General features: G+C 47.6%; 1 protein-coding gene across 2 annotated transcripts in view; it reads right to left on the reverse strand.

The window, feature by feature from the left end:
* The window catches only part of ATG14 (autophagy related 14), an 87266-nt gene that overhangs the window by 37795 nt on the left and 23818 nt on the right, over positions 1–25653 (reverse strand). For both annotated transcript variants that reach the window (XR_010190488.1, XM_063947955.1), the window contains exons 2-6: positions 17355–17417; positions 9492–9534; positions 2929–3010; positions 2448–2685; positions 2077–2306 (exon numbers count right to left, since the gene is read on the reverse strand). Coding sequence is in view for 1 of the 2 variants with exons in the window: in XM_063947955.1 (XP_063804025.1) it covers positions 2077–2306; positions 2448–2685; positions 2929–3010; positions 9492–9534; positions 17355–17417 (656 nt within the window). In the remaining variant the exon portion in view is untranslated. The remainder of the gene's footprint in view (positions 1–2076; positions 2307–2447; positions 2686–2928; positions 3011–9491; positions 9535–17354; positions 17418–25653) is intronic.

Below are 25653 nucleotides of genomic sequence, written 5' to 3' on the forward strand. Positions count from 1 at the left end.
TTTAAAACATAGTTTTTAGCCACACTCGTCGCCAGTAACCCTATCCCCCCAGTTTTATACCTTTTAACATTACCATACCAGTTTTGTATTTTTAGGGGTAGGCAGACACCATTTTGAAAGGTTACGTGGGCTTAAAGCTTTGATAACAGAAATTTCTAATATATTCATACAGTCTTTTACTGAGATTTAACCTCACAAGTGGCGCTATACTATCCTTTTTTTCTCACACACATATACATTATATATATATATATATATATATATATATATATATATATATATATATATATATATATTTATTAATAATAATACTTAAACTGGCACATGTCAATCTGCTAAATATCTACAGATGGTGGTTGTTCATACACACTGACCAACCGCCACTGCCATCTGCAGATATATCTGTTATAAGGACACTGGCCAACCACTCTTTTCCTCTGTACACACCAGCGGATCATAGTCAGGACATTCCTGCAATATTAGGTGTGCTTAATATGCAGCGAGACTGTACATGTGCAGCGAGACTGTACACAGGAACTGCCATGATGTAGGCTACATAGACATATCCTACAGGACATGGATACTGCTCTTAGGTGGGCTACAGATAATGGGTAGGAGTATATTTATTTACTTATTTATTACACACACACACACACACACACACACACACACACACACACTGGGCAGCAGGCAGGGATTCTGTACAGGGCCACTGCTATGAGGTGGGCTTTAAATAGTAAATGGGGTATTTATGCAGTGGGTAATACATTTGCACTGCCATGAGATGCATTATAGAGGTATCAAATACCCCAGATGTAATGCTGCTGTGCTCAGTGACCGTGTATGTACAAACAGCAGCGGCTCACTGTGCGGTACATAAGGGGGATAACACAATGTATGCAACACCCCAGTGTATTACACGTATAATAATGTGCAGTAGCATTAGGGTGCCCGACCCATCTACATGCTGACCCCTGGCAGCAACAACGAGCTAATGTCAGCGCATGTGGTCTCTCCCAAGCTACTGTGGATCTACAATTGCTAGTTAACCTTTCTGTTGTGGAAAAATCAGTGCAGGAATGGTCATGCTAGTGACTGTAGCCCTCAATGGAGACCCCTATTAGACCTGGGCTGCGCTGGCATCACGGAGTGCTGGCTAAGCAGGTGGCAGCGATTCCAGCTTTCAAAATGTCTGAGAAGATGAGCTGTCAGCCGGGAAATGTGCTCAGACCAGTCCCGTGCCAACGTCATCTGACTGCTGATTCCACATGGACTCCAAAACATGAGAGCATACATTTGAACAGTCCAGCCCACCTACAAGATGGACAAGACAGCCGGCCTATCGTGTGATCGGCAGGTAGTCAACACACACCACGATGCACCAACATATCTGCAGCTATACTGGGCAGTAGCGGTGCAGCACAGCAGACATGGTAGGTCTGTGAACTACGTTGTTCAGACCTATCCTTAGTACACACACGCCGATCAGTAAAAGATATATCTGCCAGTCTCCCAAGAACATTACTGGGGTATCAGGGGAGAGGGCAATAAAATCACTACACTACTATATAGAGAGGAGATTAAAAAAATTAGATTATATTACACACATTATAATAGTGTTCACGCTAGGCTGTTTTAGCAGGGCGCCGCGCCCTGCCCGATTTTTTAAGGGCAAAACCCGCCCTGCCCTTTTTGCGGCGACCTGCTAAAACAGCCGCCCACTTTCTGCCCTCTCAGCGTGTAAAGATGCCGCGCGCATCCATTCATGCTGAGAGAGAGCTTGGGGGAAGCCGCCGGCAGCCCACTCCCCCCCCCCCCCCCCCCCCCCCGTCTGTGGCCTGAACCGCCCACTTGTATCACTTGCAAGTGGATACCCCCTCCATTTGCATGGCCACGCCCTTTTTGGCATGCGCTTCTGCCCCTCACGATCCGTACATATACACACACAGACAATGGAAATGAATCCTGTTTGTTGGGAAAACATCAACCATCCAACATAAATCACAAATGTTTTCAAATAAGAATGGAACAAATGGTAGCCCCTTATGTTGTACCCAAAGCAATAAAGGTCATTACCAGGCCCCTCTGTGGTCTTCTTCTCCTCCACCCAGTTGTAATAGGCAGAGTAATCGCCATTGTTTGGCAGCGTAATCCAGGGTCCAGCAATACTAATGCTGGTATCTCCATTGTGATCATCACACACCCATCTTCCAGAAAGGTAAGTGGTCCTCCTAGCTTCGGCCAGCTTGCTCACAGTGCTGGAGGTCATCGCATTGTCGCTCTCAAAGGAGACGTCTGCTGGATCCCTAATAAAGAGGGACAAAAAGGTTAAAAACACAATTCAGTTACGTATTTTCTTTAGTCTTATATTACACAGCGCAAGCACAGTGAGCTAGGCATCAACCAACAGCAGACACGTAATAAACTGTGCAGAAGATGGAGATTACCTTGTTACATTTCTCACTTCGCCTATGGGAAATATAACAGAAGTGAGCTCTAGTATATGGGACCGCCGCAGACTGGCTAGTTCTGCGTGCCGACTCTTCAGATCCTTGTTCCTCTTCTCCAGCACCACACTGAGCTTATGATTCCGCCTCTGGATCTTCTCTTTCTTCTCCTGGTGCCTTTGACTCCTGATATACAGCTCCTGGTTGTATTTTTTAGACTTGGAGATGAGCTCTGAATCTTTAAAAAAAAAAAAAAAATCACATCAGTCTATTTAAACAAAGAAAAACCCACCAAAACACTCAGCTAGCTAGTTATAGAACAGCCTTCCTTACACCACGGTACATGGGAAGCGGGGCTAGATAGCTAGGACTTAAAGTAGGAAAAATTACCTTACAAGGGGCAAAAGCCTTGTTAGGTCAAGATCAGTTTTACAAAAAAAATGTTAACTAGAGTGATATATCAGCTAGAACAGTAACTTACTCTTGGCGATCTCCTCATTTCCATTAAATATACTCTGCTTCAGTTGTTCAATCCTCATTTTGCATGACATGATCTTCCATTTCTGAAAGATGTTTTTGTAAGATTAAACATCCCAAGCCAAGTACAGATTAAAAGGGTTGTATCCCACACAAATGGACAAATTCACCCATAGCAAAGTTTTAGATTAAGTGGAATTTTCAATTAACCAGTCTCTATATCTCCGCAGGTGTCAGAAGGAGGAAAGAAAAATACAAACCGATGTGAAGTACAGTATACAGGTATATATATTCCAGATCAAGTGGTTTCTGGTAGGTGTCACCAGAAAGAAGCGAAACGTATAGGAACACACACGACCTAGAGAGTTTAATTGGCTAAAATATATAAAAGACACACTGGAAATCTTAAGACGTTATCAATTGTTGGGTTTATTTGGGAAAGAAAACCACACAAGAAATTAAATTCCTATTTTTCTACCTACCGGTAAATCCTTTCCTCCTAGTCCGTTGAGGACACTGGGGCTTTGCAATTTAGTACCATGGGGTGTAGATCGGGTCGAGTGAGTGAGTGAGTGAGTGAGTGAGTGAGTGAGTGAGTGAGTGAGTGAGTGTGTGTGTGTGTGTGTGTGTGTGTGTGTGTGTGTGTGTGTGTGGGGGGGGGGGCTCCTCCCCTCTATGCCCCTCCTACCAGACTGTCTAGGAAAAGTGTGCCCGAGGAAACGAACATAACATGAGAGAAGAACTATACAACAGCGATGAGGCAACAAGCCAACACACAACCATAAATGAAAGGAGGGCGCTAACCAGAACAGAGTATAGTAACACTAACCAAACCCGGATAGCACGGCTATCCCAACAACAACACAGGACCGCAACGTCAGTCCGACCTAATACTTACACAGGTAAGCAGGAATGAAGCACTGAGGCGGGTGCCCAGTATCCACTATGGACTAGGAGAAAAGGAATTACCGGTAGGTATTAAAGTCCTATTTTCTCTTACATCCTAGTGGATACTGTGGTCTTGTACTTTAGTGCCATACGGAAGTCCCAAAGCGCCAAAACGGGTGGGAGTGCGCCGAGACCCCTGCAAAACCGCCTGACCTAACTGAAGGTCATCCTTGGCCAAGGTATCGAACCTACAGAATTTAACAAACGTGTTCGAACCAGACCAAGTTGAAGCTTAGCACAATTGTAGGGCCGAGACACCCCGGGCAGCCGCCCAGGAGGAACCCACTGACCTCGTTGAGTGGGCCTAAATAGACGTCAGCAAGGGGAGAGCCTCCGAAGTATAGGCCTGTTGAATGGTTAACCTGAGCCATGAGCAATAGATTGGTCAGCCAGCTTCTAAACAATCTTGGAGGCATCATAAAGGACAAACAGCAAGTCATATTTCCGATGACGTGCCATCCTTTTAACATAAATCTTCAGAGCCCTGACCACATCCAAGGACTCAGGGCCCACAGAAGTGTCAGACAACACTGGAACCACAACAGCTTGGTTCACATGAAAAACGGACACCACCTTCGGCAAAAATCGAGGACGGGTCCTAAGCTCCACCCTGTCTTCAAGAAAACTCAAATAAGGACTCTTGCAGGACAAGGCCCCTAACTCAGAGACACGCCTGGCTGACGCCAATGCCAATAACATCACCGTCTTCCAGGTGAGAAATTTCAACTCTACCCTATGTAAGGGTTCAAACCAATCCGAGTGGAGAAAAGACAGAACCACATTGAGGTCCCACAAAGGGCGGTTGCATATGAAGAACACCCTTCAGGAAAGTCTGTACTTCAGGCAACATAGCAAGCTGTTTCTGGAATAAAACAGAGACACGAAATCTGGACTTTGATGTAGCCCAAGCGTAGGCCCATATCCACTCCCGCTTCCAAGAAAAGTAGAAAAACAACCAATTCTAAAATCCACAGGAGGAACCTTTCTACTTTCACACCAGGAAACATGCTTTTTCCAGATACGATGATAATGTTTCGACATTACCATCTTCCTGGCCTATACCATGGTGGAAATAACCCGGGAGGGAAGACCTTTTCTTGCTAGAATCTCCCTCTCAACTTCCAAGCCGTCAAACGCAGCCACAGTAAGTCTGGATAGACGAACGGACCTTGCTGAAGATCATCTTGGAGCGGCAGAGGCCAGGGATCCTCCAGAGCCAAGGCCCGGAGGTCTCAGTACCACACCAGTCAAGGCCAATCCAGGGCAATGAGAATGGTCAGAACGCTTTCCCTTCTTAGCCTTTTCAGCACCCTTAGGATTAACAGTAGAGTAGGGATCAGGTACATGAACCGTTACGTCCACGGTGTCGTCAGCGAATCCACTGCTACGGCCTGCGGATCCCTTGCCCTGAAGCAGTAACGCAGAGCTTCTGGTTGAGACGAGAAGCCATCAAATCTGCGGACAGCCCCACTGGCAGATCAACTGTTGAAACACCTGGGGATGCAGGCCCCATTCCCCCGGATGGAGGTCGTGTCTCCTGAGGAGGTCCGCATCCCAGTTGTCAACTCCTGGAATGAATATGGCCAAGATGGTCCTTGCGTTGGCCTCCTCCAAGAGGAGGATTTTTGACACCTCTTGCATCGACGCTCTGCTTCTTGTTCCTCCTTGTCGGTTTATGTATGCCACCGCAGTGGCATTGTCCGAATGAACCTGGATCGCCTGACCCTTCAGGAGATGGTTGGCATGTAGAAGAGCATTGTAAACCGCCCTGAGTTCCAGAAAGGTTTATCGGTAAAGTCGATTTCTGAACTGACCAAAACCCTTGGGTCACCCCTTCCCAAAACCCGGTGGCTGGCATCCGTTGTTTCAATATCCACCCGTGGATTCTACGGACATCTGCCCTCTAGTAGGTGAGGAAGTTGAAGCCACCATAATAGAGAAATCCGGGCTTTTGGAGAGAGGGTCACTTCCTGATGCATATGCAAGCGAGAACCCAACCACTTGTCCAGCAGATCCAGTTGAAAAGGCCGGGCATGAAACCTGCCGTATTGGATTGCCTCGCAAGCAGCCACCATCCTGCCCAGTAACCTGATGCAAAGATGGATCGACACCCTGCGAAGACTAAGTACCGAGCAGACCATATCCTGGATAGCCAAGCCCTTGTCCATTAGGAGAAACACCTTTTGAAATACCATGTCCAGTATCATTCCCAAGAACTGAAGACACTGGGTCAGCTCCAGGTGAGATTTCTGGAAATTCAGGATCCAACCATGATCTGTGAGAAGGCGAGTTGTCAGATCGATGCTGTGTAGCATACGTTCCCTGGACACATCTTTCAGTAGGAAATCGTCCAAGTAGGGGACTATGTTCACTCCCATCATGCGCAGCTGCAGCATCATCTCCGCCATGACCTTGGTGAAGACCCTTGGAGCTGTGGATAATCCGAAGGGTAAGCCCTGAAATTGGAAATGGTTGTCCAATATGGCGAATCTGAGGTAAGCCTGATGAGGAGGCCACACCGGAATGTGAACGTAAGCATCCTTAACATCCAGAGACACCAGGAACAACTCCTTCTCCAGAGCAGACACCACTGCCCTCAGGAACTCCATCTTGAATTTGCACATCCGCAGATAGGGATTGAGAGACTTCAGATTCAAGATGGGGCGCACCGAACGGTCTGGTTTGGGAACGACAAAAAGACTGGAGTAAAAACCCCTGTTGCCTAACGGAGGAGGTACAGGAACTACCACCCCTGTCTGCAAGAGTTTTTGAATAGCCTCTTGCAAGGTAACTTTTGTTGCGGGTAAAGCTGGTAAGCCCAACTTGATAAACCTGTGAGGAGGTAGAGTTTGGAATTCCAGCCGGTATCCATGGGAAATGAGGTCCCACACCCAGGGATCTCGACAAGACTCCGCCCACACGTGGGCAAAGTGTTGAAGGCGAGCACCTACCTGAAAGTCGCCTCGTCACTGGGGCCAACAGTCATGCGGAAGGTTTAGCAGCAGGGGATCCGGTGGTCTTGTCCAGGGAGACAGCAGGTGCAGGTTTACGGGACTTACCACGAGATCCTCTGGAAGTGGTGGAGACCTCTCTGCCCCTGCCTCTGAACCTTGCCACACGAAAGGACTGCAAGGAGGGTCCGGTGTAAAAACGTCTAGCAGGTGGTGCAGCGGACGGCAGGTAGGTAGACTTAGCTTCCATTGCCTGGGAGAACCACTAATTCAATTCATCTCCAAACAAGGCATTACCTGTAAAAGGGAAGATTTTCCACACCCTTTTTGGAATCAGCGTCCGCCGCCAATTAACAGAGCTCTGCGCGCTGATACCGCCATACCAGTAGTGCGGCCATTAATCTTACACAACTCCTTTATAGCCTCGCTCATAAAATTTGCAGCATCCTGTATATGTTGCAGCAGGGTAACTACCTCATACTGGGGCAGACCGTCTAAGACTGTAAGCCATCAATAACATTGTCAGACCACTTTACCACAGCCCTGGAGATCCACCCACAAAACTATTGTGGGGCGCTGTGCTGCACCGGATGCCGTATAAATGGCCTTGAGCATTGTCTCAATTTTGCGGTCAGCAGGTTCCTTTAGGGATACGGTCCAAGGGACAGACAGAACCAATTTTTTTTTTTTTTTTTTTTTTTTTTTTTTTTGACAGTCTGGATACAGATGCATCGACCGACGGGGATTTTTCCCCAGACCTTCCTATCCTCAGCCGGAAGGGGACAGGTAGATAAAAACCTCTGAGAAATTTTACAGTTTTTAATCAGGGTTTAACCAAGCCTCCATGGCCAGGGAGTTTAGACACCAGAAAGGTAGGTGAAGTCTTGGGTCTTACATTAAAGTATAACTCCTCATCTGGTTCCGCTTCCGAGTCCGGGTCTAGTATGTGAAGGACCTCTCTTCTGGCAAAAATGAAGGCCTCCACCCCAGGGGACAGAGAGCTGTCCTCGTCCATATCATCATCATCATCATCCACATCTGGCTGATCAGAATCAGACTGTACAACCTGTGGTAGTGAGTGTTTCATTGAAGCCACTAGAGGGGGCTACAAAGCCTTCCTGGAATCTGCTGCCTTACTACATGGAGTGTTTTAACACCTGTCTCTCTCTTTTAGCTGCAGCTAGTTCAAAATTGACATTTTGAATCATGCTCTTAAACTATCCAACCAGTCAGGTGCCTGTTTGCTAGGTCCTTGAGGAGACAAGGAACACTGCTCACACGAGACCCCGCTGAAGACCGAGTAGAATTACAAGCAGGACACATTACCAAATGTACAGACATTATCCAGTAAAAAAACAGCGCAGCCAAATGTCCCACACAGACCCTAGAGAGCCCTCTGGAGTGACACAGAGGCGCGGACCCAGCACACAGAACACAGCAGCACAATTTGTGTAAAATGAGTATATGCAACAACAGTGCAGCGGCGCTACCGCTGGCACGCTCTTCCCTGGCTATGACCCCCTGGTACCGGTTTAGACAGACTGTAACAGCCAGGTCCTGGAGGAGCAGTGTGCATGCAGCCTTGATGATCCGCAGAAGCAAGGAAATGGCGCCTTCCTGCTGCTGGTCCCGCTCCGGGAAGCCCCGCCCCTCATAATGGCGCGTGGTCCCACACACTTTATACTGGCCAGAAGTGTAAAAAAAACACATTAAATAGTGTCTGTAGCAGTTCACACAAACCTTCAGAGACAGTGAGCACTGCGGGCTTGTAGCCCAGAACCAGTTTGTCCGCGGCGGGCACCACAGCTCTGGGCCTTTGACCGCTGTCGACTTGCCGGCAAAACTGCACCGAGGACCCGCTAACCGGGACCCCGGTGTAATACTCACCGCACCTGGCCTTCGGCATCTGTTAGAGGGTGGCGGCACGCTGCTGGCGTGGGCACACATACTAACAATGTGTGATCAGTACCTCAGGAGCTCAGTGTTCTGTCAGCAGGAATTACGAACCATTAACCCTCAGGAGGTTTGTTCGGTCCCCCCTCTAAGTCCCACGAAGCAGGTAGTCTGTTTGCCACACAGAGCTACCTGAAAATAAGAAACTAAATCAAAAGTAAAAGAAAAAAAATAAAATCTCTGGAGCGCCAGGGAAGTGCACCCGGCTCCTTGGGCACATTTTTCTAAACGGAGTCTGGTAGGAGGGGCATAGAGGGGAGGAGCCAGCACACACATACACTAAAAGTTTTAAAGTGCCAGGCTCCAGTGGACGCGATCTAAAGTACAAGACCCCAGTATCCACTAGGATGTAAGAGAAAGGCTTATTTAGACATGACTTAAATCAATAGTAGGATCACAGTCGATTCAATCTTCAGACGGGTTCGGTACAGGATACCTGCAGTCAGAATACAGACACTGGCATCCTGACTGTTTGAAATCTGTATTCTAACAGGTGTCAAGATTCTGACTGCAGAGATCCCAACTACACCCCCTCCAGACCTGTTGTCTGAATAGCACTGTGAACAAATTCTGTTGCTTCCTGAAGTGCTAACCCAAATACCAGCCCTACAAAAATATAATGCACTAGTCTTAATCACTTTTATTCCACTCTGTGCGGTCAAGTTATTATTCAAAGTTAAACAGAAATTATGCAGTAAAATCCCAAATAACTCACCAGCCTATCTGCAGCCAGCTTGCCCTCTATGACGTTCGCAACCCTACAGAGAGGAGATTATTACCACTTACTGTTTTCCAAAAGCAGATATAGACAACAAAATTTAGTGAAAAGCGGAGTGAACACTGCACATACAGGGGTGAAGGCCTTACAGCAGTGGTTCCCACACTGGTTACCTCATTACTCTCTCAGGGGTGCCATCATGTTTGCAGACTAAGCCATACACTGCCTGTTAGCCTTAGAGATGCAGCGTACAGCCATTTACACAGGCTGCACTACTTTCTGGCTATACTGTCCTGCCCCCTCCATTCTCCTCCGGTTCGCGGCAAAGTGGTAAGTTTATAAACAACGATTTACTGCCAACATATGCTCTTCAAATATTGATCTCTGCTAATAACCAAGTGGAATACACAAAGGTGAAGTTCCAGCATAAAATGCAGGTCTCTTGGCTTGTCTGTCACATCCTCTGAGAGTGTCTCTGCTCCCCTCTTTGTATGTCAGTCACCTCGTTTGTGTTATCCTCTGACTCAATTTTGAATGTGTACTACTCCGCCTCCCCTTTCGGTGTATGTCTGTCAGCACCGTCCTACCCCCATCTCATCTATTCTGCCTACTTTTTTTTCTTCCATGCACCCATGTCCACTTGTACTACGTTCCCCAACCCCCTTGCTTTCCACTGCTCTCCTCTTTCCTTCCTTTTCATTTGCTTGAGGTGACAGACAAGACCAGTGTTAGTGGCTGCTGATTAAGTGACATGGACAAACAGAGGCAAACAATGTCCAAATATTATAGTAGGAAAACCAACCCCATTTTCACTTACAAGTTTATAAGGGGCAAACAAAAATAAGCAAAGATTTCCTGAAGGATGACCTATGTTGAACCCCCCCTATTGTCTAGGGCCGCCTTGAAAAATAAGATTTTACTTACCGATAAATCTATTTCTCGTAGTCCGTAGTGGATGCTGGGGACTCCGTAAGGACCATGGGGATATAGCGGCTCCGCAGGAGACAGGGCACAATAATAAAAGCTTTAGGATCAGGTGGTGTGCACTGGCTCCTCCCCCTATGACCCTCCTCCAAGCCTCAGTTAGGATACTGTGCCCGGACGAGCGTGCATAATAAGGAAGGATATTGAATCCCGGGTAAGACTCATACCAGCCACACCAATTACACCGTACAACCTGTGATCTGAACCCAGTTAACAGTATGATAACAACGAAGGAGCCTCTGACAAGATGGCTCACAACAAGAATAACCCGATTTTTGTAACAATAACTATGTACAAGTATTGCAGACAATCCGCACTTGGGATGGGCGCCCAGCATCCACTACGGACTACGAGAAATAGATTTATCGGTAAGTAAAATCTTATTTTCTCTGATGTCCTAGTGGATGCTGGGGACTCCGTAAGGACCATGGGGATTATACCAAAGCTCCCAAACGGGCGGGAGAGTGCGGATGACCCTGCAGCACCGAATGAGAGACTCCATGTCCTCCTCAGCCAGGGTATCAAATTTGTAGAATTTAGCAAACGTGTTTGCCCCTGACCAAGTAACTGCTCGGCAAAGTTGTAAAGCCGAGACCCCTCGGGCAGTCGCCCAAGATGAGCCCCCTTCCTTTTGGAATGGGCTTTTACAGATTTTGGCTGTGGCAGGCCTGCCACAGAATGTGCAAACTGAATTGTATTACAAATCCAGCGAGCAATCGTCTGCTTAGAAGCAGGAGCACCCATCTTGTTGGGTGCATACAGGCTAACAGCGAGTCAGATTTTCTGACTCCAGCCGTCCTGGAAACATATTTTTCAGGGCCCTGACAACGTCAAGTAACTTGGAGTCCTCCAAGTCCCTAGTACCTGCAGGTACCACAATAGGTTGGTTCATGTGAAAAACAGAAAACACCTTAAGGAGAAATTGAGTCCTCAATTCTGCCCTGTCAGAATGAAAAATTAAGTAAGGGCTTTATATATGATAAAGCCGCCAATTCTGACACACGCCTGGCTGAAGCCAGGGCTAATAGCATCGTCACCTTCCATGTGAGATATTTTAAGTCCACAGTGGTGAGTGGTTCAAACCAATGTGACTTTAGGAAACTCAAAACAACATTGAGATCCCAAGGTGCCACTGGGGCACAAAATGAGGCTGTATATGCAGTACCCCTTTTACAAACATCTGAACGTCAGGCACTAAAGCCAGTTCTTTCTGGAAGAAATTCGACAGGGCCGAAATTTGAACCTTAATGGACCCTAATTTTAGGCCCATAGACAGTCCTGTTTTCAGGAAATGTAGGAAACGACCCAGTTGGAATTCCTCTGTAGGGGCCTTCTTGGCCTCACACCACGCAACATATCTTCACCAAATGCGGTGAAAATGTTTTGCAGTTACATCCTTCCTGTCTTTGACCAGGGTAGGGATGACTTCATCTGGAATGCCCTTTCAGGATCCGGCGTTCAACCGCCATGCCGTCAAACGCGGCCGCGGTAAGTCTTGGAACAGACAAGGCCCCTGCTGGAGCAGGTCCTTTCTTAAAGGTAGAGGCCACGGGTCTTCCGTGAACATCTCTTGAAGTTTCGGGTACCAAGTCCTTCTTGGCCAATCCGGAACCACGAGTATCGTTCTTACTCATCTCCCTCTTATGATTCTCAGTACTTTTGGTATGAGAGGCATAGGAGGGAACACATACTCTGACTGGTACACCCACAGTGTTACCAGAGCGTCCACCGTTATTGCCTGAGGGTCCCTTGACCTGGCGCAATATCTGTCTAGTTTTTTGTTCAGGCGGGACGCCATCATGTCCACCTTTGGTTTTTCCCAACGGTTTACAATCATGTGGAAGACTTCCCGATGAAGTCCCCACTCTCCCGGGTAGAGGTCATGCCTGCTGAGGAAGTCTGCTTCCCAGTTTTCCACTCCCGGAATGAACACTGCTGAGAGTGTTATCACATGATTTTTCGCCCAGCGAAGAATCCTTGTAGTTTCTGCCATTTCCCTCCTGCTTCTTGTGCCGCCCTGTTTACGTGGGCGACTGCCGTGATGTTGTCCCACTGGATCAATACCGGCTGACCTTGAAGCAGAGGTCTTGCTAAGCTTAGAGCATTGTAAATTGCCCTTAGCTCCAGTATATTTATGTGGAGAGAAGTCTCCAGACTTGATCACACTCTCTGGAAATTTTTTCCTTGTGTGACTGCTCCCCAGCCACTCAGGCTGGCATCCGTGGTCACCAGGACCCAGTCCTGAATGCCGAATCTGCGGCCCTTTCATAGATGAGCACTCTGCAGCCACCGCAGAAGAAACACCCTTGTCCTTGGAGACAGGGTTATCCGCTGATGCATCTGAAGATGCGATCCGGACCATTTTTCCAGCAGATCCCACGGAAAGGTTCTTGCGTGAAATCTACCGAATGGGATCGCTTTGTAAGAAACCACCATTTTTCACAGGATCCTTGTGCAATGATGCACTGATACTTTTCCTGGTTTTAGGAGGTTCCTGACTAGCTCGGATAACTCCCTGGCTTTCTTCTCCGGGAGAAAACATCCTTTTCTGGACAGTGTCCAGAATCATCCCTAGGAACAGTAGACGTGTCGTCGGAAAAAACTGCGATTTTGGAATATTTAGAATTCACTCGTGCTGTCGTAGAACTACTTAAGATAGTGCTACTCCGACCTCCAACTGTTCTCTGGACCTTGCCTTTATCAGGAAAGCGTCCATATTTCTTTTAAGAAGAATCATCATTTCGGCCATTACCTTGGTAAAGACCCGGGGTGCCGTGGACAATCCAAACGGCAGCGTCTGAACTGATAGTGACAGTTCTGTACCACGAACCTGAGGTACCCTTGGTGAGAAGGCAAATTTGGACATGTAGGTAAGCGTCCCTGATATCCAGTGACACCATATCGTCCCCTTCTTCCTGGTTCGCTATCACTACTCTGAGTGACTCCATCTTGATTTGAACGCTTGTATGTAAGTGTTCAAATATTTCAGATCTCACCGAGCCGTCTGGCTTCAGTACCACAATATAGTGTGGAATAATACCCCTTCCCTTGTTGTAGAAGGGGTACTTTGATTATCACCTGCTGGGAATACAGCCTGTGAATTGTTCCCAATACTGCCTCCCTGTCGGAGGGAGACGTTGGTAAAGCAGACTTCAGGAACTTGTGAGGGGGGAGACGTCTCGAATTTCCAATGTACACCTGGGATACTACGTGTAGGATCCAGGAGTCCACTTGTGAGTGAGCCCCCTGCGTGCTGAAACTCTTGAGATGACCCCCTACCGCACCTGAGTCCGCTTGTACTGCCCCAGCGTCATGCTGCGGACTTGGCAGAAGCTGTGGAGGGCTTCTGTTCCTGGGAATGGGCTGCCTGCTGCAGTCTTCTTCCCTTTCCTCTACCCCTGGGCAGATATGACTGGCCCTTTTGCCCGCCTGCCCTTATGGGGACGAAAGGACTGAGACTGAAAAGACTGTGTCCTTTTCTGCTGAGATGTGACTTGGGGTAACAAAAGGTGGATTTTTCAGCTGTTGCCATGGCCACCAGGTCCGATGGACCGCCCCTTTATACGGCAATACTTCCATGTGCCGTCTGGAATCTGCATCACCTGACCACTGTCATGTCTTCGTCTGGCAGATATGGACATCACATTTACTCTTGATGCCAGAATGCAAATATCCCTCTGCGCATCTCGCATATATAGAAATGCATCTATAGTCAATAAAATCTTGTCCCTGTCAAAGGTATCAATATTTTCAGTCAGGAAATCCGACCAAGCCCCCTCAGCGCTGCACATCCAGGCTGAGGCGATTGCTGGTCGTAGTATAACACCAGTATGTGTGTATATACTTTTAGGATATTTTTCAGCTTCCTATCAGCTGGCTCCTTGAGGGCTGCCGTATCTGGAGACGGTAACGCCCCTTGTTTTTATAAGCGTGTGAGCGCCTTATCCACCCTAAGGTGTGTTTCCCAACTCGCCCTAACTTCTGGCGGGAAAAGGTATACCGCCAATAATTTTCTATCGGAGGAAACCCACGTATCATCACACACTTCATTTAATTTATCTGATTCAGGAAAAACTACAAGTAGTTTATTCACACCCTACATAATACCCTTATTTGTGGTACTTGTAGTATCAGAAATATGTAACACCTCCTTCATTGCCCTTAACATGAAACGTGTGGCCCTAAAGGAAAATACGTTTGTTTATTCACCGTCGACACTGGAGTCAGAGTCCGTGTCTGTGTCAACCGACTGAGGTAAATGGGCGTTTTTACAAGCCCCTGACGGTGTCTGAGACGCCTGGACAGGTACTAATTTGTTTGCCGGCCGTCTCATGTCGTCAACCGACCTTGCAGCGTGTTGACATTATCACGTAATTCCTAAATAAGCCATCCATTCCAGTGTCGACTCCCTAGAGAGTGACATCACCAATACAGGCAATTTTGCTCCGCCTCCTCACCAACATCGTCCTCCTACATGTCGACACACACGTACCGACACACAGCACACACACAGGGAATGCTCTGATAGAGGACAGGACCCCACTAGCCCTTTGGGGAGACAGAGGGAGAGTTTGCCAGCACACACCAAAAACGCTATAATTATACAGGGACAACCCCTTATACAAGTGTTTTCCCTTATAGCATTTTTATATATGTAATCATATCGCCAAATAAGTGCCCCCCCTCTCTGTTTTAACCCTGTTTCTGTAGTGCAGTGCAGGGGAGAGCCTGGGAGCCTTCCTCACAGCAGAGCTGAGCAGGAAAATGGCGCCGTGTGCTGAGGAGAATAGGCCCCGCCCCCTTTTCGGCGGGCTCTTCTCCCGGAGTTTGTGAGATCTGGCAGGGGTTAAATACATCCATATAGCCTCAAGGGCTATATGTGATGTATTTTAGCCATAAAAAGGTATTATACATTGCTGCCCAGGGCGCCTCCCCCAGCGCCCTGCACCCTCAGTGACAGTTGGTGACTGTTGGTGAAGTGTGCTGACAACAATGGCGCACAGCTGCAGTGCTGTGCGCTACCTTATGAAGACTGAAAGTCTTCTGCCGCCTGTTTCTGGATCTCTGGACCTCTTCAACTTCGGCATCTGCAAGGGGGGTCGGCGGCACGGCTCCGGGACGAACCCCAGGGTGAGACCTGTGTTCCGACTCCCTCTGGAGCTAATGGTGTCCAGTAGCCTAAGAAGCAAATCCATCCTGCACGCAGGTGAGTTTACTTCTCTCCCCTAAGTCCCTCGTAGCAGTGAGCCTGTTGCCAGCAGGTCTCACTGAAAGAAAAAAACCTAACTTAAACTTTTATTCTAAGCAGCTCAGGAGAGCCACCTAGATTGCACCCTTCTCGGCCGGGCACAAAAATCTAACTGAGGCTTGGAGGAGGGTCATAGGGGGAGGAGCCAGTGCACACCACCTGATCCTAAAGCTTTTATTATTGTGCCCTGTCTCCTGCGGAGCCGCTATATCCCCATGGTCCTTACGGAGTCCCCAGCATCCACTAGGACATCAGAGAAAAAGTGCTAATGGACTAAAGGGACAGTGAGCCATGAAAGTTTGGGAACCACTGCCTTCAAGGGTGACTAACCTACATAGAGCAGAGCAAAACATTTTTATAGGTAGAACCAATATTCAGAAGGGTGCTGCGCATCAGTTCACTGGGAATCGTGACAACAGTGATGTCACTAGTTCCTATTGGATCTATAGTCTGTATTCTTCAGGACATTGTTCAGCTCAGGTCACTATATAACAGATGAAAAGGAACACTGACCATAAATGGCAGACTAGAAAAGAACAGTGAATAAATGAGTATCTTGCGCTTTATACCGTAAGCTTCCACGACCAGGGCCCTTTTCCCTCATGTGCTTTTTCTTCCCCCACTTATACCATCATCTCCTCCCCACTGCCAACAATAGAACCAAACCTTTGGGTTTGGCGTCCCGCTACTGATTTGGGTCTTATGAGCTGCATCAGCAATGTTTATAAACCTTGTACATGTGTGTAGGCTGCATATAATAGGAGGGTTTGAACACCTTCCATCCAACTCTATGAATGGCAGCTGAATGATCAACAGCAGAGCTTTGAAAAAGAGCAATTTAGTGGTTAGATTTTAAGTCAGTGACTCATATCTAATCTTATGTCATTATCTCCAGCTCTGAACACCAACTTCCCGCTCAAAATTATACCACTGATCCTTATGAAAAAGCACTGATCTCCATTTACAGATGCAATAATATTATTTTATACAGCGCAGCCGCACACATATTCTGCATCACTTTACAGAGAGAATATCTGTCCATTCACATCAGTCCCTGCGCCAGTGGAGATCACAATCTATGGGGCAGATGTACTAAGCCTGGAGAAGGGATAAAGAAGTGTTAAGAGCAAGGTTATAATGCTCCAGCCAATCAGCTCCTGTCATTTTTCAATCTCGTAATGATTGGCTGGTGCGTTTTCACCTTCCACTTATCACTTCTTTATCCCTTCTCTGGGTTAATACATCTGCCCCACTATTCCCTACCACATGTACACGTAGACACTATGGTTAATCTTTGTCGGGAGCCAATTAACCCACTAGTATATTTTGGAATACCCAGAGTAAACCCAGGCTTGGGGAGAATATACAAACTCCACACAGTTAGCGCTATGGCGGGACTCAAACCCAAGACCTCAGTGCTGTGAGGCAGTAATACTAGCCATTATACTATCTGTGCTGTCAAATACACAACTCTGACTTTAGGTTTGTGTTGTCAATACTTGTGTTTAATAAAGGACTATCACTACTGATCAGCCTATCTTGCACACAACCCTACCTGGCAATTTCATGGTCAAAGTTTTCTTTCATTATTTAAAAAAAAAAAACAATGTCTGTGAATTGCCACTTACTGTTTTTGGAAATCTAGCTGTGTTTCCCTTAAACGATTTAATCTCTCCCTCTTGTCTGCAAACCTGAAAGAAAAAAAATTAAATTCCATTATGAGTGAATTCCTTAGTAAGCAAATGAAAACAACAGAATGCTTTGATCACCTACACCAGTGGTCAGGGTCGGATCTAGACCTTGTGGCGCCCAGGGCAAAAAAAAAAATAATAAAAAATAGGTGCGTGGCTTCATGGAGACAGGGCGTGGTCAGTTATGCCCCTGTTGCTGTGCCCCCTAGTTGCGCTGCTTACAAAAAAAAAAAAAAAAAAAAAAAAAACTTAAAATCCCCGCTCCTGCTTCCCGACTAGGGAAGCCAATCCCGGGCCATTTTTTCAATCCCGGGTATCGGGACTGAAAAATGGTCAATCCCGGGATACCCGGGATTGGCTTTAGACTGTGTCCGGCCGTCGCCCCGCCCCTCCCCACCCGCCCTGCAGACATAAAAAAAAACCCTACAAACCTGCAGAGAGGTAGCGGGTGAGGAGGAGCCGGCGGGTGAGTGCTGGGGAGCCGGCGGGTGAGTGCTGGGGAGCCGGGAGGAGGCGGCGGGTGAATGCAGGGGGAGCCGGGACGAGGCGGCGGGTGAAGTCCGCCATACTTTCCGGCTCTGCGGGTGCGGACAGCGCAGCGTGACCTCACAGTCACAGGTCACGCTGCGCAGTGGGAGACAGGAGGAGGGAGCCGGGCAGCGTCTGAGCGTCCTGAGGATTGGAGCTTCCAATCCCGGGATTGAATCACGGACTTTTTGGGCCTAAATCCCAGGATCCTGCCGATCCCAATCCCGGGATTGGCCTCCCTATTCCCGATCACTGCTGCCCTCCGTCTCCGGTCCTCAGATCCCCGGGCAAAAATCCTGCTTGCCCGTAGCAAGATCCGCTACTGCCAGTGATTCTCAACTGCAGTCCTCAAGTACCCCAACAGTTCATGTTTTCCAGGTCTCCTCACAGGATTGCAAGTTAAATAATTTGCTCCACCTGTGGGTCTTTTAAAATGTGTCGGTGAGTAATGAATACAACTGTGCACCTGCTAGGCGACCTGGAAAACATGAACTATTGGGGGTACTTGAGGACAGAGGTTGAGAACCACTGACCTACACCATTGCTGGAATTTCCCCAAACAGCCCCTCTTGGCATGCCAGGTCCCCTTGTGACCATACTGAGCAACTTATTAGCTCAAAATTAAACCTATTTGTTCAAAACTGACAACTGTAAGTGATGACTACTTTGCTAGATCGCACTAATCACTTTGATGTGCAACATTTGTACATCTGAATCTGTATAAGCAGTACTAGGCTGTACCTCACACCAAGTTCTCTTGTGCATCATCTGCGACTTTGTACAAATTGAAAACTAATTCCTGTGCAGTAAAAGTAGCAGCCCAGTGTCTCTGGCACAGACCAATTGGTGTATTGCTGCCGCTCTGGTGCAAATAAGACTCAACACTGAAAGAAAAAGTCGCTAAGCTACACTGCTTGGCGCATCTCCGTTACACATGGTGACTTGTGCAATGCAATATGGTGTAAGAGAACACATATATGGTACAATGCAAATGCATCAGTTTACAGAAAACTATTTAATCCCTACCTCCCATATCACTCTGGGAAACAAAGTCTTACACAATTTAAAAGACAACAATGAAGTGAATAATATTGCTGTATGACGATACTGGATAGTCTACAACGGCTGTACATTTATAACATAGGTAATTCCTCCCCCCCTTCCCCTCTGAATATATAGATTATACAGCCTTTACTTTTTTTAACATTCACAAATATACAAACATTTTTAAGTTTGACTGAATTTGCACCAAAGTGCTTGGAGCCCTATGGGGCAGCAAGCACTTTAGTGCAAATTCAGGTCATCGTAAAGTGCAGTCACTGACGCGATGATTCGCACCCGCGATATTGTGGCTAACGGGATAAATAAGGCTTTCTGTGCGTACAGGAAGTGCAGCATAGATTGGGCATAGATTGCACCGTGGTATGTGAAGTGGAGGGGACTAACAAACCTACAGTCAGAGCACTATCACATTAACAGAGCTATAGAACATAAATGGTGTAATGCACTATTATAAAGAATCTCCTATAGCACAACAGTATGTACTTAGCATTAACATGGTATGTTGCACATCTATTTGCGAACCTAAACAGTAGCATCTATGTGTAGGCAATTCTACAAAAAAAAAAAAAAAAAAAAAAACTCATGCCAATGGAATGTACTTATGCACAATTAAAATGGCAATAAGAACCGCACAAATTGTAAATATTTTTTTATGAGTCAATTAGGTGAAGAAAATGAATTGAAATTTGATCCCAAATTATTTGAGGGGGGGGGGGGGGGGGGTTTGTTTTTTGAGAGCAGCAGTGGAGGGAAATCTCCTTTACATGCAGCTGCTAACACTGTTTTTCTCCTGCAGGGAACACAGGTTATTCACAGGATAAACATTGGGATATGATGTAGCGTCAGCGGATTGGCACCAACGTGGATACTGTGGCCTTAGGAGAAAGAATCGACGGCAAGTCTACCATAGCATATATATCCGACTGGTCACAGATGCTGCGACCAGGTCAGATAAAGCACTTGCTGGCATGGTCGCATCTGATGCAACCATGCCATGTAAGTGTTTAAGAGATCGCGTGCAGGAAGAAAGTGTGATGTAAGGTGCAGATTATAATAAGATTTTACTTACTGATAAATCTATTTCTCGTAGTCCGTAGTGGATGCTGGGGACTCCGTCAGGACCATGGGGATTAGCGGCTCCGCAAGAGACAGGGCACAAAACTAAAGCTTTAGGATCAGGTGGTGTGTACTGGCTCCTCCCCCTATGACCCTCCTCCAAGCCTCAGTTAGGATACTGTGCCCGGACAAGCGTACACAATAAGGAAGGATATTGAATCCCGGGTAAGACTCATACCAGCCACACCAATCACACCGTATAACTTGTGATCTGAACCCAGTTAACAGTATGACAAACGTAGGAGCCTCTGAACAGACGGCTCACAACAATAACAACCCGATTTTTTTGTAACAACAACTATGTACAAGTATTGCAGACAACCCGCACTTGGGATGGGCGCCCAGCATCCACTACGGACTACGAGAAATATATTTATCAGTAAGTAAAATCTTATTTTCTCTGACGTCCTAAGTGGATGCTGGGGACTCCGTCAGGACCATGGGGATTATACCAAAGCTCCCAAACGGGCGGGAGAGTGCGGATGACTCTGCAGCACCGAGTGAGAGAACTCCAGGTCCTCCTCAGCCAGGGTGTGCCCCTGACCAAGTAGCAGCTCGGCAAAGTTGTAAAGCCGAGACCCCTCGGGCAGTCGCCCAAGATGAGCCCACCTTCCTTGTGGAATGGGCATTTATATATTTTGGCTGTGGCAGTCCTGCCACAGAATGTGCAAGCTGAATTGTACTACACATTCAACTAGCAATCGTCTGCTTAGAAGCAAGAGCACCCAGTTTTTTGGGTGCATACAGGATAACAGCAAATCAGTTTTCCTGACTCCAGCCGTCCTGGAAATCTATATTTTCAGGGCCCTGACAACATCTAGCAACTTGGAGTCCTCCAAGTCTCTAGTAGCCGCAGGTACCACAATAAGCTGGTTCAGATGAAACGCTGACACCAACTTAGGGAGAAACTGGGGACGAGTCCGCAGCTCTGCCCTGTCCGAATGGACAATCAGATATGGGCTTTTGTGAGACAAAGCCGCCAATTCTGACACTCGCCTGGCCGAGGCCAGGGCCAACATCATGGTCACTTTCCATGTGAGATATTTCAAATCCACAGATTTGAGCGGTTTAAACCAACGTGATTTGAGGAATCCCAGGACTACGTTGAGATCCCACAGTGCCACTGGAGGCACAAAAGGGGGTTGTATATGCAGTACTCCCTTGTCAAATTTCTGGACTTCAGGAACTGAAGCCAATTCTTTCTGGAAGAAAATCGACAGGGCCGAAATTTGAACCTTAATGGACCCCAATTTGAGGCCCATAGACACTCCTGTTTTCAGGAAATGCAGGAATCGACCGAGTTGAAATTTCTTCGTGGGGCCTTCCTGGCCTCACACCACGCAACATATTTTCGCCACATGTGGTGATAATGTTGTGCGGTCACCTCCTTCCTGGCTTTGACCAGGGTAGGAATGACCTCTTCCGGAATGCCTTTTTCCCTTAGGATCCGGCGTTCAACCGCCATGCCGTCAAACGCAGCCGCGGTAAGTCTTGGAACAGACATGGTACTTGCTGAAACAAGTCCCTTCTTATCGGCAGAGGCCCTGAGTCCTCTGTGAGCATCTCTTGAAGTTCCGGGTACCAAGTCCTTCTTGGCCCATCCGGAGCCACGAGTATAGTTCTTACTCCTCTACGTCTTATAATTCTCAGTACCTTTGGTATAAGAAGCAGAGGAGGGAACACATACACCGACTGGTACACCCCTGGTGTTACCAGAACGTCCACAGCTATTGCCTGAGGGTCTCTTGACCTGGCGCAATACCTGTCCAGTTTTTTGTTCAGGCGGGACGCCATCATGTCCACCTTTGGTCTTTCCCAACGGTGCACAATCATGTGGAAAAAACTTCTCGATGAAGTCCCCACTCTCCCGGGTGGAGGTCGTGCTGAGGAAGTCTGCTTCCCAGTTGTCCACTCCCGGAATGAAAACTGCTGACAGTGCTATCACATGATTTTCCGCCCAGCGAAGAATCCTTGCAGTTTCTGCCATTGTCCTCCTGCTTCTTGTGCCGCCCTGTCTGTTTACGTGGGCGACTGCCGTGATGTTGTCCCACTGGATCAATACCGGCTGACCTTGAAGCAGAGGTCTTGCTAAGCTTAGAGCATTGTAAATTGCTCTTAGCTCCAGTATATTTATGCGGAGAGAAGTCCCCAGACTTGATCACACTCCCTGGAAATTTTTTCCCTGTGTGACTGCTCCCCAGCCTTTCAAGCTGGAATCCGTGGTCACCAGGACCCAGTCCTGAATGCATAACTGTGGCCCTTTAGTAGATGAGCACTCTGCAGCCACCACAGAAGAGACACCCTTGTCCTTGGAGACAGGGTTATCCGCTGATGCATCTGAAGATGCGATCCGGACCATTTGTCCAGCAGATCCCACTGAAAAGTTCTTGCGTGAAATCTGCCGAATGGAATCGCTTCGTAAGAAGCCACCATTTTTCCCAGGACCCTTGTGCAATGATGCACTGACACTTTTCCTGGTTTTTGGAGGTTCCTGACTAGCTCGGATAACTCCCTGGCTTTCTCCTCCGGGAGAAACACCTTTTTCTGGACTGTGTCCAGAATCATCCCTAGGGACAGCAGACGTGTCGTCGGAGACAGCTGCGATTTTGGAATATTTAGAATCCACCCGTGCTGTCGTAGAACTACTTGAGATAGTGCTACTCAGACCTCCAACTGTTCTCTGGACCTTGCCCTTATCAGGAGATCGTCCAAGTAAGGGATAATTAAGACGCCTTTTCTTTGAAGAAGAATCATCATTTCGGCCATTACCTTGGTAAAGACCCGGGGTGCCGTGGACAATCCAAACGGCAGCGTCTGAAACTGATAGTGACAGTTTTGTACCACGAACCTGAGGTACCCTTTGTGAGAAGGGCAAATTTGGACATGGAGGTAAACATCCTTGATGTCCAGGGACACCATATAGTCCCCTTCTTCCTGGTTCGCTATCACTGCTCTGAGTGACTCCATTTAGAATAGGTCTCACCGAGCCGTCTGGCTTCAGTACCACAATATAGTGTGGAATAATACCCCTTTACTTGTTGTAGGAGGGGTACTTTGATTATCACCTGCTGGGAATACAGCTTGTGAATTGTTTCCAATACTGCCTCCCTGTCGGAGGTAGACGTTGGTAAAGCAAACTTCAGGAACTTGCGAGGGGGAGACGTCTCGAATTTCCAATCTGTACCCCTGGGATACTACTTGTAGGATCCAGGGGTCCACTTGCGAGTGAGCCCACTGCGTGCTGAAACTCTAGAGACGACCCCCCACCGCACCTGTTTGTACGGCCCCAGCGTCATGCTGAGGACTTGGCAGAAGCGGTGGAAGGCTTCTGTTCCTGGGAATGGGCTGCCTGCTGCAGTCTTCTTCCCTTACCTCTATCCCTGGGCAGATATTATGGGGACGAAAGGACTGAGGCTGAAAAGACTGTCTTTTTCTGCTGAGATGTGACTTGGGGTAAAAAAGGTGGATTTTCTAGCTGTTGCCGTGGCCACCAGGTCCGATGGACCGACCCCAAATAACTCCTCCCCTTTATACGGCAATACTTCCATGTGCCGTTTGGAATCTGCATCACCTGACCACTGTCGTGTCCATAAACATCGTCTGGCAGATATGGACATCGCACTTACTCTTGATGCCAGAGTTTCGCATATATAGAAATGCATCTTTTAAATGCTCTATAGTCAATAAAATACTGTCCCTGTCAAGGGTATCAATATTTCCAGTCAGGGAATCCGACCAAGCCACCCCAGCGCTGCCCATCCAGGCTGAGGCGATCGCTGGTCGCAGTATAACACCAGTATGTGTGTATATACTTTTTAGGATATTTTCCAACCTCCTATCAGTTGGCTCCTTGAGGGCGTCCGTATCTGGAGACGGTAACGCCACTTGTTTTTATAAGCGTGTGAGCGCCTTATCCACCCTAAGGTGTGTTTCCCAACGCGCCATAACTTCTGGCGGGAAAGGGTATACCGCCAATAATTTTCTATCGGGGGAAACCCACGCATCATCACACACTTCATTTAATTTATCTGATTCAGGAAAAACCACATGTAGTTTTTTCACACTCCACATAATACCCTTTTTTGTGGTACTTGTAGTATCAGAAATATGTAACATCTCCTTCATTGCCCTTAACAAGTAACGTGTGGCCCTAAAGGAAAATACGTTTGTTTCTTCACCGTCGACACTGGAGTCAGTGTCCGTGTCTGTGTCGACCGACTGAGGTAAAAAGGACGTTTTAACGCCCCTGACGGTGTTTTAGACGCCTGGACAGGTACTAATTGGTTTGCCGGCCGTCTCATGTCGTCAACCGACCTTGCAGCGTGTTGACATTATCACGTAATTCCTTAAATAAGCCATCCATTCCGGTGTCGACTCCCTAGAGAGTGACATCACCATTACCGGCAATTGCTCCGCCTCCTCACCAACATCGTCCTCATACATGTCGACACACAAGTACCGACACACAGCACACACACAGGGAATGCTCTGATAGAGGACAGGACCCCACTAGCCCTTTGGGGAGACAGAGGGAGAGTTTGCCAGCACACACCAAAAACGCTATATTATACAGGGACAACCTTTATATAAGTGTTTTTCCCTTATAGTATATATATATATATATATATATATATATATATATATATATATATATATATATATATATATATATATATATATATATATTATATATATATACACACATACACACACATCGCCAAATCAGTGCCCCCCCTCTCTGTTTTAACCCTGTTTCTGTAGTGCAGTGCAGGGGAGAGCCTGGGAGCCTTCCCACCAGCATTTCTGTGAGGGAAAATGGCGCTGTGTGCTGAGGAGAATAGGCCCCGCCCCCTTTTCGGCAGGCTTCTTCTCCCGTTTTTCTGAGACCTGGCAGGGGTTAAATACATCCATATAGCCTCCAGGGGCTATATGTGATGTATTTTTAGCCAGAATAAGGTATTATACATTGCTGCCCAGGGCGCCCCCAGCAACGCCCTGCACCCTCCGTGACCGTTGGTGTGAAGTGTGTGACAACAATGGCGCACAGCTGCAGTGCTGTGCGCTACCTTCATGAAGACTGAAAAGCCTTCTGCCGCCGGTTTCTGGACCTTCAATCTTCAGCATCTGCAAGGGGGGTCGGCGGCGCGGCTCCGGGACGAACCCCAGGGTGAGACCTGTGTTCCGACTCCCTCTGGAGCTAATGGTGTCCAGTAGCCTAAGAAGCCAATCCATCCTGCACGCAGGTGAGTTCACTTCTCTCCCCTAAGTCCCTCGATGCAGTGAGCCTGTTGCCAGCAGGACTCACTGAAAATAAGAAACCTAAAAACTTTTTCTAAGCAGCTCCTTAAGAGAGCCACCCAGATTGCACCCTGCTCGGACGGGCACAAAAACCTAACTGAGGCTTGGAGGAGGGTCATAGGGGGAGGAGCCAGTACACACCACCTGATCCTAAAGCTTTAGTTTTGTGCCCTGTCTCCTGCGGAGCCGCTAATCCCCATGGTCCTGACGGAGTCCCCAGCATCCACTTAGG

This window comes from Pseudophryne corroboree, chromosome 12, assembly GCF_028390025.1.
Source record: "Pseudophryne corroboree isolate aPseCor3 chromosome 12, aPseCor3.hap2, whole genome shotgun sequence".
Taxonomy (NCBI): Eukaryota; Metazoa; Chordata; class Amphibia; order Anura; family Myobatrachidae; genus Pseudophryne; species Pseudophryne corroboree.